Source organism: Trachinotus anak, unplaced genomic scaffold (assembly GCF_046630095.1).
Source record: "Trachinotus anak isolate AG129_WGS33_773 ecotype Australia unplaced genomic scaffold, CSIRO_AGI_Tana_v1 ptg000016l, whole genome shotgun sequence".
NCBI classification, from domain to species: domain Eukaryota; kingdom Metazoa; phylum Chordata; class Actinopteri; order Carangiformes; family Carangidae; genus Trachinotus; species Trachinotus anak.
The window spans coordinates 20,976,262-20,990,547 of record NW_027273867.1 but is presented as its reverse complement, the minus strand read 5'-3'; the positions used below and the strand labels follow the sequence as shown (position 1 = coordinate 20,990,547).

Here is a 14,286-nt window from a genome sequence, read left to right as displayed (position 1 = left end):
ATCAGCCATCTGTCATTGGTTGTGTTGCTGTTTCAGTTTGTCAGTAAGAATTTTTAGCCTTGAATACTCAGCACATCCCACGCAGAAACTCCTGAACTCCTGTCTCCTTGATCTCCTTTCACTCACTTTGTTATGCACACAAACCACTGACAGCAAGGGCAGTGGTTTGTGTGCAATGGCAACAACGACAAAGATCATCTTACAATAATACTTGAAGGTCATGATGGGGACAGTTGAGGGTGGTTTTCATGTTTTCATCACTTCGTTCAAAAAGAAAGTGTCCAGTGTTTGCAGTGTCGAACTGTGGAGCTTGTTCAGCAGACACACAGTAGGCGTCATTCACACAAGCACAAGTGTTGACTTGCTGTATGTTGTATTTGGTCTGTGCTGACTGACGTGAGTTCTTATCTTGGTCCTCCTAAATCTTTCTTTTTTTTTTGAACACCAGCACCCTTAAAATACTGTGTGAACAAATCTTGCGCGCAGATGTGAACCCTTTGTTACTTAATTTTATATTAAAAGGTACAAATCTGCATCAAACAATACTGTATTGTACCCTTCGTATCTACTCTGACTCCTTGCCCTGAATCTTTATTTTCTCAGTGAAGACATAGGCCTGTATTCAGCAAATTACAAAAAAGGAGAGATAAAAGGTGAGAATCCTACACTTTTACTACTTGAGAATTAAAGTTATGTATTAAATTTCTTAAGTCCTAAAGATAATCTTTAGATTAAGTTCTAAAATCTAAAATTGGTTTAGAGTAGATCCTCAGAAGGAGACAGAGGAGAGCACACAGATACTGAGACATGTTTTGAATGATTATACAAAATATCATCAGTCATAAGGAATAACACAAAACAAATATGTGTAACTCAGTGTCACAGGTCTGGCCATCTATTCGTTTTTTTTCCCTTTACCTTGTGTTCGTCTGTGTCTCCTCTCCTGTTTGTCTGTGTATGTTTGTGTCTGTGTGGGCGTGGCTCACCTGGCCTGGCTCCTGGCCTCTCTCCACACCTGTCTGCAATCGACTCATCCCCTGCAGCTCAGGTGCTCTGCTCTCCTTCCGCTCATCACCTGATTGTTCATCCTGGCGAGTGGTAAACAGAGTTCCGAGTTATTTCTTTTGTTTAAAACTAACCAAACCTCTCCTGTGCCTCAGGTCTCCAGTGACAGGTTAACCTGCCGCCACCGCCGCCACACCACGCCACCAGTCCTCAGCCTTCAGACAGTCGCCATCAAGCCTGCCTGCCTCTGCCCTTGACCCTTGACCCCGGCCAACCCTTCAAGCCTGATCTGCACCTTTATCTTATTAAATCATTTATCAAAACCCTCTTTGAGTCCCGTGTCCTGTGAATTGGCCTAAACCGTACAAAAGGTGCTATTTGATTGATTGACTGTTGCAGTTCACTGAAAGTAGTATTAAGTTGCTTGGTGAATGTTTCTTTCTCTGCACTAATTGATATTACGATCACAGTCTTGCAACTTGAAAGAACAAATTTTAGTAAACTTTCAAGGTGTTTTAGTTGCATCATCTGTAACATCTGTCAGGTTTTAGCTTGACGTGTTTGTGTTGTTCCTTATTTTCAGCCATACAAGCAGCATGGCTCTGTGAATGGAAATGTCAGTATGATTCCCAGAGGATGAATCCTGACCTAGCCTCTACCTCCACTATGAAGTTGACATTTGTGGTTTTCAGTGCCATGTCTTCACAACTATTAGATGAATTACCATGAAATTTGATTCAGACATTAATATGTGCCTCATGATTCCCTGACTTTATGTTTACCACCATCAAGAAAGAACAATGGAGGCAAAGTCAGAGAAAAGAGAGCCGAGTGATTCATCTGGCTGAAGTGATTCTTGGGAATTCAGAAAACCCACGGTGCAAGGCAGCACACACAGTCCTCACCTTTTGGCAGCTGCAGTTAGTGAACTCCTTGAAGCTGCTGATGCCAACATGAATCGCTCTTATGAAAATCCCACCAGCATGACGAGGGCAGAGGGGTGCACTGTCACGCTGTACACCCCTTCCTGGAATTCTTCATAAAGCTACAACACTCTGGTGATAAATATCAGTAGCCAGCAATAAACCAGCACAGGGTCAGTGCGATACACTGTGGTTTACTCTTTTACCTGTTCCACATTTACATTTAGGTTTATTCAGGCTTGACAAGACACTTATATTTTGATGCTGGACCACACCAGTGATAATGTGCATGTATCTGACACTGTACAAAGTGCCACAGCTATTTTAAGAGAGTGCTTCAGTTTAGGAGCCTGGATTTATTATTCCTTTCACTTCCACCAACACCACCTTGATCCAGCTCAATAAACAGTGACTAACTGGAGGAACTATGCAGAGTGCTTATCTTATTAAAGTTTTTTTAAAAGTTTTTTAAAGTTTTTACTGGCTTCTTCAGTATCATTTGTTCCATCGTGGTCCCGACAGTCCAAGGCTGAATTTCTTTCCCAGTCCAACCATGGAGCCTAAAGGAGGCGAGAGGTTTAGCTGACGAAGCTTTTGTTTTGGTCTGAGATGCTGGTGGTCATCTACAAAACCTTTAATGCATAAATAATTATAATTCAGTCATATAATATACATTACTCTGAAATGGGCCATTCAAAAAAAAAAAAAAAGAATTCTTTCTTCATTCATTTTGGTACCTTGAGTATATTTTAATATTGTATATGCTAATATTGTTGTATTTTTATTCAAGTAAAAACTGCACTGCAAATACTCCAAAACCAAAAAATATTTAATTAGATTTCATTCAATTAAATAAGCAGTTAATCCTCATATTTAATAAATTGGAATGTTTTGGCATTTTTGTTTTGATTATCATAGGAGGTGATTAATTTTTAGTTGACTGATTAATCAATTCTTCAACTAAATATTCTCTAAATAAATAAAAATCCCACCAGTGCAGTTTTCATAAAAAAAAAACTCTTTACATTAAAAAAAGTTCAAAGCAAAAATTTCTGAGTTTATTACCAATTTTGAAAATGGAAATACAAAATAATTTAACCTGTGTTGCTTTTATCAGATGGCTTACTATATCAACAATGTAAGCCTCACGTCTTTATCAGCACATTAACAACAAACACTGTGCAGAACATTCATGCAAACAATCAGCAAAATACGCAGGGTTGCAAACAAACAGCATCCTCGTTGACAGCAGGAATCCCGTCCATCCTCCACCTCCTCTGTAATCCAGCGGCCCTGTATTACCTGCGCATTAATCCAGCACCTCTATGTCTGGCTCACTGTGTTTGGGCAGAGGGGGCTGTGGGTACTGCCTTGACATCAGCTCCTCCTGGAAGGCGTCTGGGAGTGGGGGAGGCTGAAGGGTGTAGAAGACAGGTCTACAGTCCTGACGCATTAGACAAAAGAGAAGAAGACGATGAGATTTATTATATGACAAACCTAATAGGCCACAGTAGCAATTAATTTCAATATAAGTGCTCTGCAGTGTATTGTAGGAAGAGAAATGGCCACTCACAGCCGGGGGTCCAGGCTCTGGTGGAGGTGGGTAATGCACTGCACCCTGCTGGAGGTGGGGGAATATCTGGGCTCCACAGAAGCCGCCGTTGTAAAACCCAGCAGGAGGCAGCTGTGGCATGTTGAACAAGAAGTTTGGGCAAAGAGCGAAGCCACTGGGGTATCGACCTGGCATCCTAAACGGAAACTGTATAACAGGCAGAGGTGGAGTCTGCCCTACGTCACTGCAGTATGGGGCATCTGAAAGGAAAGTGGAAACATCATAAGCTACATTTGAACATTAAAATCTAATTTAAAATTCCTATATTTATTAAATCTTAAATGGGAAAGCATTTATGAATGTCATCAAAATTTAATCAAAATTTCTCAGAGCTCATGGTGATGTCTTCAAGTACATTTACTTGAGGTACTTGTACTTTACTTGAGTATTTCCAAATTCTGCTTCTTTATATTTCTACTCCTCTATGATTCACAGGCAAATATTGTACTTTTTAGTTCACTGCAACCATCTGATAACATAGGTTACTTTGCAGATCCAGATTAGAAATACAAACTATTACAGGATGATGTTTTATTATAGGTTAAGACAAAACTTTATTGATGTTCAAAAGCTTCCCAGCAGGAGATAAAGTGGTTAAAATGAGCCCAAATGTACCTGCTGCAATGATAGAGATCTATTTACAGAAATGCATAAATAATTATACTAAAACACTCAAAACCTCCTCGGTGACAGTTCCCGCCACAGTAGCTGACTCCAGGGCCACATTTTGCCAAGATAACACACACACACACACACACACACATACATGTTGCCTTAGCTCTCTTTTGGGGACATTATATAGACTTGCATTTAATTCTGGAAACTTAGCCTAACCCTAACCTCAACCCCTCACCCACAATTTCATTTTTCTAATTTGGGGTCACTTCTTCTGTCCCCAGTTGCACAACCAGTCCCCACTTAACCGGTATTCAGTCTGAAATATGTCCCCAAATTCAGCCGATGACAGAAACACACACACACACACACATAGTAAAAACTACATAATCTGTTTAAAAGGGAAACAACAGCATTAATGTCTGCGTGTTTTAAATAAATGTATTATTGTTATCAGGTCATTTAGAAAGAGAAATCCCAAACAGTGCGGCTCTAACTTTCTGTTGACATCTCCTTCCTCCAGGACCCGTCAGCCATCTTTGGCTAATTTATTGTTTTAGCTAAGATCTGCTAACTGTATTATTAGCATATATACATATATATACATATATATATATATTTTTTTTATCTCACTCAGTTATAAACATTATCATCAACTCATCAATAACTTACTAGAAACCGGACACGGTCCTTCTTCAGCGCGGGGCCGCGGCTCTTCGCTCCCGGCACCGGCGGCCACTTGACCTCCTCCCGCGGCCGGTCTGCTGCGGGGCTCCGGGGGGCTCCTGGTCGAAACGGCAGCTCCCTCCGGGACCCCTGCGGACCGGGGATTCATCGGTCCAGATGTGGCCGGCTGACGAGCGCCTCCATCCGGACCCACGGCGCCGGCAGTGCCCTCGGCCGCCGGCCTCCTGTCGCAGGGCCGCCGCCGCCGCCGCCGCTCGTCCTGCGGTTTGCTCTCGGCTTTCTTCAGGTTTCTCTGGAGGGTCGTGATCTGAGTCCGCTGGGTGATCAGAAAACACTTCCAGCAATCACACTTCAGAAAGGGACAGTGCCTCATGTGGCCCTTCTGCGGGACGATGATCCCATGGTGGCGGCACCGGGTGCACTTCGGCCTCCTCGGTCCCGGTTCGGCGGCGGCGGCCACCGTCAGTTCCTCCTTGGACAAGGACATGAGGACATTTACTTGATAACAAATCCCTCCTGAGCTCCAGTGTCCGCCCGCAGAGAAGAAGAGGCCCTCACATCTGCAGGTGTGACCCATCTGAACTTTCTATGTATCATTTTCAGTCGTGGGAAAACGTGACAAACATTATTGGCCCATGACCAAAACAATCCACATGAAATCCTGCTTCTACACAATGATATTTATAATAAATACATAATAATATAGCCTACCTATCATACCATATATACCAATAAATCACTGACAGGTGCACTTCTACCTTTCAAATGTATATTTTTAAGCAAACTTTATTTGTAATTAAGTATTTTTACAGTGTTTACAGCCTTTAGATGTAGATCTACTACTGCCTCTGTCTCAACCTCCTGTTAGTCCATTATAGCATTTACAGACACTAATATCAACTTTATTTGCTGTATAGAAAATACAATACAGATCCAGCAAATGAAAGAGTCAGACTTTCCCAGAAAACCCTCTTTGCTGTATAAACACAAGGGCAACAGCATGTTTAAAATGTGTCAACATGTGTCTATAATACAATCAGTCCAACATATTCAAAGCTGTAGGTTAGCTCTGAGAATGATCAGTGATTACTGAAAAAATGCAGCTTTAATGAGGAAATAAAATACTCAAAGTAAATTAAACTGTTATAATGTGAAAGAACTATTTTTTATGTAGTTTTAAGACAATGTGACTCAAAATTACAATAAATACACTTGAGAGAAACAATTCCATTTCCATGTTTATTTACATAGCATAAGGTGCTACAATAAAATTCCTTGTCACCATTTTATTATAAATACACCATTTTAAACAAGGCTTGACAACCCTCATTAAAATACATCCTTCAAACCTTTTGAAACGTAATAAAACAAATGCTTTAATGGATACAACTATTTCATTTTTGCACCTTTTAAATGTGAGTAAAATCATGCAAAGCAGAAATATATAGTAAGAAAATAAAATGATATAGATCAAATGTGTTGCTTTACAAAGGAGAATTAAAATCAAAACAAGTATACGTGGTGGAAAATACAAATACTGGGTCTGGTGGCAAAGCTTAAAGATCTTTCTCAAAGAAATGTTAATTAATGGCTTTCAGCAATAGTGCTCTATATAATCATCAATATACAGTACATACATTATCTGTCTGTGAAGGGAAAAAAAAATCAAATAATGCAAATCTTAGCTATTAAACATTCAAACCATACATTTTTTAGCCCTGTATGACTACACACGGAAATTAACTGTTATTACTTTAACATTAGATTGTGACACTGTAGTTGGACAGTAAAAAGGCTTACCTGATAACACATTAATCATACCATTATGGATAGCATTGCTCCTTCAGTCATGCATCAGTCAGTTTACAGTGAAACCACTGCACAATCTTATAATGCTCAACATCCCAGTAAAGTGTTACACAGTATTTTGCAGGCACTTTCAAAGCATGGTTTAGGCCTTTAAATGAGTTCAAGATTAGATGCAAGTTTCAAAATGGTCCACTGTTAAAGGATTCTAATGGAACATGATATGAGTAAGTGTGTTTCTGCACTGTTGCATAAAATTATTGATTACAATAAAGGTCACAGCCCAAATTAATGCCACAGGTCTCTGGAAGACATCTGAGAAAAGAGCTGGAGATGAGATGAATTGTGTAGGAAATACCTGGAACAGAAAAAGTCAACATTGAAGAAAAACATTAGACTTAGACACTAGTACTTCACAGGCTCTAAATGACAAAATCTAAAAAAAAAAAACAAACAAGGAAATTACAACTGTCAATGGATTTAAAAGATGAAATGTCTCTTTACGTACCTTTTTTAAGTGTCCAAAAAGGCAGGGACTTGTATGTGTTGGGTTTCGAGGTTGGGTGTGTAAAGTCCAGAACTGTCAGATGGTGTTAATGGTCATAACAGGCTACATATTCCTTCCATTTGTGGGAGCTTTGTCTTTGCAGTTCATTTCACGAGGCTAGCATGTTGCTGTAACTCCAGGTTTTACGACAGACAATTGGGAATGGAGTGGAGTTCAGATATTGGCAGAGTATATGTGGCAGTGTAGCCCACGAGAGAAAAGATCTTGAAGCTTGGCATTCTTAAAGCAGACACTATTAGTGTTATTCATATTCAGGAGACTCCTTATTCTGCTCTGCAGAGTGGCTTTTATCTTTCTTTAAACAGCTTTTGTTAATATTCAGAAATATACATGTACAGAAAATGTGTTTTTACACTCAATTTGGTTCTCTTTAACAATTAGACTAATGTTCATGAACACTTTCTGTTAGTGTAACACAATATTGGAAGTAAATAAATTCATGTTCAGTAAATTCTTATGATATTAAACTTAAAAAAAATCAAGTACACTGTTGTGTACTCTAATTTCTTACAGTACGGTAATCAGAAAGTCTGATAAGATAGAATAAACATAACTAAAATGTAAAGTATACAAAAATCAAAATTATGCAACTTGTATAAAATTAAATATTAAAAGTCCGGTAGCAACCACATGCAGAGCAGAATAATGGTAATTTTTATTCCACTGATAATTAGGCATCTGGTGAGCACTGTGGTTTTATAGTGTATCCTTCCCTTAGAAAATCACTCTAACTCATCAGTATCGACGGCCATAGCTTGGTGAACTGTAGGAAGAAGAGGAGAAAGTTGTGGTGAAACTTGATCCTGTAGCATCAAAGCTGCCTCTTCTGGAGCCAGACCTGGATCCAGTTCTTGAGCCAGACCGTGACCCTGTAGCAGAACCTGACCCACTGATGCTATAGGGACTGTAGAGGCCTTTGCTAGACTGAGATGAAGCTTCCAGCAGTCGTAGACCAGTCCCCTCCTCTATCATGCTTCTTTCCATAGCATCCTTGTAAGAGATCTTCAGCTTGGTTTTGGGGCATGTGAGGTATTTTGAATATGCACTCACATCTCGCAACTTCTGTGCAGTGCGTGCATCTAAGGTGCCTTTCTTCACGGCCTCATCTATAGTCACTCTGCTGGTACCATCTGGTTCAATTAAACCACCAGTGAGATACTGGACCTCCAGGAATCGTTGTCCAGCCTCATAGTACAGCCAGCCTTTCTTGAGGGCTTGGGCTGCTGACATTTTGGTTTTGGTTCTAGGATCTTCAAATCCATTGTAGGCCTTTTGGGCTAGACTGATGCGGTCTACCATAATCTTATCCACAAGCCCTTTGTTCATTGCATCTGCAACAGAGAATTTCTCTCCAGTGGCTGGGTCAATGATGCCTCCAGTGCAGGCCTGGGCTTCCAGCAACCTTTGACCTGTTATATTGTCGACAAGGTTTCTGTGAATGGCCTCTGTGACAGACACCTTCTCCAGTGTTTCTGTGTCTAAGATCCCAGCCACAGGGCCAGTTTCCTCTGTTGGATCATTCCATGTGGTTGCTGGTGTTTTTATGGAAGGTACTGGGCTCATAGGATAGGAGGAAGAGGAGCCAAAGGAAGATGATCGTGATCTGACACCACTCATGTTTCCAGACAACATGTCTGCAAACTCTGTGATGGACAGAGTTCCTGCTCGGTATTGATCCAGAGCTGACTTGTCAATCAGGGCCCGTGAGATAGCATCATCAATGTCATACTGCCGACCAGACCGTCTGTCAATGATCATGGATTTCACTACTCCATCAGATGAGGTGATGGTGATTTCCTCCCATTCACACTCTTGTTCTGCAAGTTCTATATATGTCTGGTGGTCAATGAGCCCTTTCTGATATGCCTCATACACAGACATTTCTTTGCCAGTCTCTGGATCGACAATGACGACCCTACGTTTGCGAACAGAAGACTTGGAGGATGTCTTCCTCTCACGCTTCTTTTCTTTCAACAGCAGAAGAGCAAGGCCTGTTTCTGGATCTGTCATACATCTCTCCATCAGCTGTAGATAGGTGAGATTTTCCTCAGTGTTGGGGTCAAAGAAGCCCTTTGTGTCATCAGATGGGTCAGTGAGGATTTCATTCATTTCCTCATCAAAGAGGCCACGTTCATATGCTGCTTCAACTGGCAATCGGTGGCTCTCCTGTGGATCAATGATTCCACCAGTAGCAATCTGAGCCTCTAGCAGACGAATGCCATGATCTTTCAGAATGAGGCCCTTTTTCATGGCCTGGAATAGTGAGATAGTCTTTCCAGAATAAGGGTCCTTGTAGCCTGTGACAGCTCGTTCAGCTGAGATGAGTTTATCTTTAAACTCCGGGCCAACCACACCCATTTTCACAGCTTCTGCGACATTTAGTTTCAGGTTCTTAATAGGATCAATTACATATCCTGTGGCGGCTTGAGCCTCAAGGAGTTCAAAGGCAGTCCCTGGTCTGATCATGTTCTTCTTCATGGCTTGGTAAATAGACAGGCGCTCTTTGCTAGATTCTACATACACACCAGCAATACAACTGGTACCCTCAAGGTATTTCTTCAGGTCTCTGCTGACCTCCTCAACTGTAAGGATACCCTCAGTGAGTTCGCTGTATGTCTTTTGGTCAATAATCTGTGAGCGAAGCAGCTCATCCACAGTGATTTGTTTTCTGAGACCCTTGAAGAGAAGTCTTCTGTCTGCCAGTGAAAGCAGCCGCAAACCACTTTCTTTATCAACTCTGCATCTTCTCAGAAGCTGGGCATAGGACTGTTTCTCATCTGTTGTCGGATCAGTGTATCCTCGCACATCCCCAGTAGGTTCAGATATTCTGTCAAGTGTCTCTTTGTTGATGTATCCACGCTGCATAGCTACATCTGTGGGGAGGTGGAAGTAGTATTCAGGGTCCATTAATCCTCCAGTGGCATTCTGGGCTTCCAAAAGCCTCAAGGCATAATCCTCTGGAATAAGGTCTTTTTTCATAGCCTGGAAGAGAGAAATCACTTTTCCACTGTATGGATCCTTGTAACCTGTGACTGCTCTCTCGGCAGAGAGAAGTTTGTCATGGAGTTCAGGGCCCACAAGCCCTTTGCGCACAGCTTCATCAACCGTTAGGAGCTCATCTTTCACTGGATCAATCATAAATCCTGTTGCTGCTTGGGCCTCCAGTAGATTCAAAGCAACTTCAGGCTTAATTTGTCCACTCTTCATAGCCTGGTAAATGCTGATCTTTGATGGACTGTCTGACATAATTCCAGCAATACAACCAGTACCAAAGAGATACTGCTTTACTGATGGCATTTCCATTGCCTCACGAATAGTCATTTTCTCTTGTTTCAGGAGGTTGTATGTGTGCAAGTCAATAATTCGAGCACTGTAAAGCTCCTCAATGGTAATTCTTCTTCTGATGACATCACAGGACATGCTCTGCTCTAACTTTAGAGTCTCCCTTTGTTCAATGATTTCAATGATGATGAATACTATTCTCTCCTTTGTGATTTGGCCCAAGCGATACTGCTCCATGAGGCGGCGCCTATCTGCTTCTGGAAGCATGTTTGAGTTCATGACTTCCCAAATGGTCATACTCTTTCCAGCAAAACTTTTATGAGGGACCTCAATTTGAGTGTTGGCTAGATCTGTTTGGGCTTGCTCCTCTGTATACTGGTAAGATTTCTCAACAGGAGCAGGAGCCTCAACCTTAGACAGAGGCAGGTAGCACAGTCCAGAGTTGGGATCTCTTGCACATTTCTCCAGCAGCTGCTTGTAAGTTACACTTTCATTGGTGTTGGGATTGGTAAAGCCTTTGACGTCACCTGAGGGTTCGTTGAAGGACTTGGCCATTTGTTTACTGAAATAGCCACGCTGAATGGCCACATCATTAGGAACACGATGGCTACTGACTGGATCGATGATCCCTCCTGTACTCAACTGAGCCTCCAGGAGAGGAACTGCATGCTCCCTTAGTACAAGCTCTTTCTTCATGGCTTGGAATAGAGAAATCTTGTTGCCTGTATATGGATCTTTGTATCCTGTCACTGCTTTTTCAGCTGAGAGAAGTTTCTCATGAAGCTCTGGGCCAACAACACCAACCTTCACAGCATCATCCACAGAGTATTTCAGATTTTTGACTGGATCAGTTATGAAGCCAGTTCCAGCTTGAGCCTCTAGCAATGCAAGCCCAGTGTTCTGTTGTAAAACATTCTTTTTCATTGCTTCATATATGCTTAACTTCTCATTTGAATCTTCCATGGTGATACCATCAATGCGGTCTGTCCCCTGCAAGTACTTCCTGACCTTATCAGTTTCACTGATTCCTTTGGGTGTCTTTTTACCCTGTTGGAGTTGATCGAATGTAGCCTTGTCAATGATGTTTGAATCGAGTAATGAGCTTGCAGTGACTGGTGCCCTGAGGCCTTCAAAACAGGCGTCTTCTTTTGTTTTGTCCTCCTTTTCATCAACCATTGTTATCACAATCTTAATCAACTTTTCAATTGTCACCTGTCCTATTCTGTACTGTCGAATCAGCTCTATTCTTTGCTCCTCAGTGATGTATTCAGAGTGTATGATCTCCCAAATTGTGACTTTTCTTCCTTTGAAAGGTCCATACTCCAGCTCCATAGTTGTCTGGTTCAAAGCCTCTTTTGTCTTAGCCTCTGTAATCTGTTTGTCTTTCTTTGGCTTTGCAGCCTTCTTTGAAAGAGGAAGCAATAGAAGTCCAGTTTCCTTATCTGTGACACATTTATTCATGAGCTGTGAATAGGATGTATCCTCTTGTGAGTTAGGATCATAAAAGACCTTTGTTTCATCAGTGTTCTTGTTCAGAGTCTTGGCAGTTTCCTCATCAAAATATCCACGCTTGCAGGCAACCTCATGTGGGATGCGGTAGCTTTTAACAGGGTCGATAATTCCACCTGTTGAGAGTTGCGCCTCAAGCAGACGAATGCCTTGGTCTTTCTTAATAAGGCCTTTGCTCATGGCCTCAAACAGAGACACCTTCTTTCCTGTATATGGATCTCTGTAGCCGCTGACAGCTCTCTCTGCAGACAGAAGACGTTCATGCAGTTCTGGGCCTACAAGACCTGATTTAACAGCTTCATCAACAGGGACCCTCTCATTTTTGATAGGATCGATTACAAACCCAGTCGCTGCCTGAGCTTCAAGAAGGTTCACTGCAGTTTCTGGTGACAGCAATTCTTTCTTCATTGCTTGATAGAAAGGCATTTTCTCCTTGGTTTGTTCATTCAATAGCCCAGCAATGCTGGGTATTCCTTCAAGTGCTTTCTTGACAGACTCCATCTCAGAGATCTCTTTAACTGTTATCTTGCCATTACTCAACTTGTTGAACAAGTCTTTATTTATAACTTTAGACTCTAACAATTCGTTGGCAGAGACTGGCGCCCTCAAACCATTAAACACATTTTCATTGTTTTTCTCCTTTTCTTCAGCAACAGTGATGACAATTTTGATAATCTTCTCCACTGTGATCTTGCCTGTCTTGTACTGGCGAATCAGTTCTCGCCTTTGTTCTTCAGTGAAATACTCTGAATTGATGACTTCCCAAATGGTGACAGTTTTTCCTTTGAATCTTCCAAAAGGCACATCAACGGTTGATTTACTGAGCACTTCTTTAGCCTCCAAATCTGTGTATGTTCTTTCACTTTGAGCAGCTTTCTCTGTTACTGGTAATATTAGCAGGCCTGTCTCTGCATCTTTGTTGCATCTCTCCAGTAACTGTTTGTAAGTTAGTTGCTCCTGAGTGCTGGGGTCAGTAAATAACTTGCAATCATCACTGGGATCAGTAAGTTTCTTGTTCTGGTCTGCGTCAAACTGACCCTGTTTGTAGGCGGTCTGCAGGGGTACTCTATGACTATTGATAGGGTCAATGATGCCACCAGTTGCTAGCTGTACATCTAGGAATTTGGTGGCCTGCTCCTTGTCAATAAGTCCCTTTTTCATGGCCTCAAAGAGAGAGATTTTGTCACCAGTATAGGGATCTTTGAAGCCAGTGGCTGCTCTCTCTGCAGAGAGCATCCTGTCATGGAGCTCAGGGCCAATTAATTCCTCCTTAACAGCCTCATCTACAGAGAGCATCTTATTTTTCACTGGATCTACGATGTAACCAGCAGCTGCTTGAGCCTCCAGGAGCATTGTGGCAGTGTTAGGAGTAATCTTGTTCTCTGTCATGGCCTGATAGACACTAATTTTCTCTTTAGATGGAGTCAAGACACCTCCGACACAGTTCTGACCCTTAAGACATGATTTAACTTTATCAGTCTTTCCGAGGTCTTGCACAGAGATTTTGCCCTTTTTCAATTTGTCAAACTCCTTTTTGGTTAGGATACCAATGTCATGGAGCCTTTCAGCAGGAACTTTCTCTCTTATTCCCTCAAATACAAATGGTGATTCTCCATCTTTCTTCACTCCATCCACTTCTACCGAGCCATTGAAAACTTTCTTTGTTGTTCCCACCATTGTCATGGCAACCAACTGCTCCTCAGGAACCTCATCAGTCTGGACTTCAATTTCCTTTGTTTTGGATGCACCCTGTTTGGAGGCAACCTCAAGATTCTGAAGTTTCTCTCTGAGCTTTTTGTTTTCTTCTCCCAATAGCTTTTCCTGTTCAAGCCTTTTCTTTTCAAGCACTTCCATTTCTTTTTGCTTGTTTTTCATCTCTGCTTCAGCCTCTTTTTGTTTCTTTACAGCTTCGTCCATTATTGCCTGAAGTTTCTTCTTCTCCTCTTCCATCAGCTTCCGCTGACGTTCTTGCTCATCTTTGAGAGCTTTGGCTTTATTCACCTCATCCTCAAGGTGTTTCTCAAGCTTCTTTTTCTCATCTTCAACTGCCTTTTCTCTTTTCAACAACAGTTCCTTCTCTGTAAGGAAAGACTGTTGAAGCATTGCCTTCTCTTGCTCAATTTGTTCTTGTTGGGCATTTACCATCTGTTTGAAAAAAAGAAGAAAAAAATTAGTAAAAAGTAAACCAACTATCAATAAATCATTGCATTGACTTAATAAAAAATGAAATAGGTCAACAATTTTGGAAAAAGCTTTCTTGTAGGAATTAAATAAGAAGA

General features: G+C 41.5%; 2 protein-coding genes across 12 annotated transcripts in view; both read right to left on the bottom strand.

The window, feature by feature from the left end:
* Positions 1–2,964: 2,964 nt before the first annotated feature.
* Positions 2,965–5,481, bottom strand: LOC139633963 (doublesex- and mab-3-related transcription factor B1-like). Its single transcript, XM_071500140.1, has 3 exons — positions 4,828–5,481; positions 3,502–3,740; positions 2,965–3,372 (listed from the first exon to the last, which is right to left on the bottom strand). The coding sequence occupies exons 1-3, from the start codon at positions 5,417–5,419 to the stop codon at positions 3,238–3,240; spliced, it is 966 nt and encodes a 321-aa protein (XP_071356241.1). The 5' UTR covers positions 5,420–5,481; the 3' UTR covers positions 2,965–3,237.
* Positions 5,482–6,067: 586 nt separating this feature from the next.
* The window catches only part of pleca (plectin a), a 102,826-nt gene continuing 94,607 nt past the window's right edge, over positions 6,068–14,286 (bottom strand). For all 11 annotated transcript variants that reach the window (XM_071500105.1, XM_071500106.1, XM_071500107.1 and 8 more), the window contains 2 exons: positions 7,157–14,152; positions 6,068–7,006 (listed from right to left, as the gene is read on the bottom strand). In XM_071500105.1, the coding sequence (XP_071356206.1) occupies positions 7,952–14,152 (6,201 nt within the window). In that variant the 3' untranslated portion in view covers positions 6,068–7,006; positions 7,157–7,951. The remainder of the gene's footprint in view (positions 7,007–7,156; positions 14,153–14,286) is intronic.

Excerpts from the sequence above, each read along its gene's own strand:
- LOC139633963 (XM_071500140.1), bottom strand. The coding sequence starts at position 5,419 with ATGGGTCACACCTGCAGATGTGAGGGCCTCTTCTTCTCTGCGGGCGGA. Across the intron at positions 3,741-4,827 it reads AGGACCGTGTCCGGTTTCTA|ATGCCCCATACTGCAGTGAC; the intron begins GTAAGTTATTGA and ends CTTTCCTTTCAG. Across the intron at positions 3,373-3,501 it reads CAGAGCCTGGACCCCCGGCT|GACTGTAGACCTGTCTTCTA; the intron begins GTGAGTGGCCAT and ends CTAATGCGTCAG.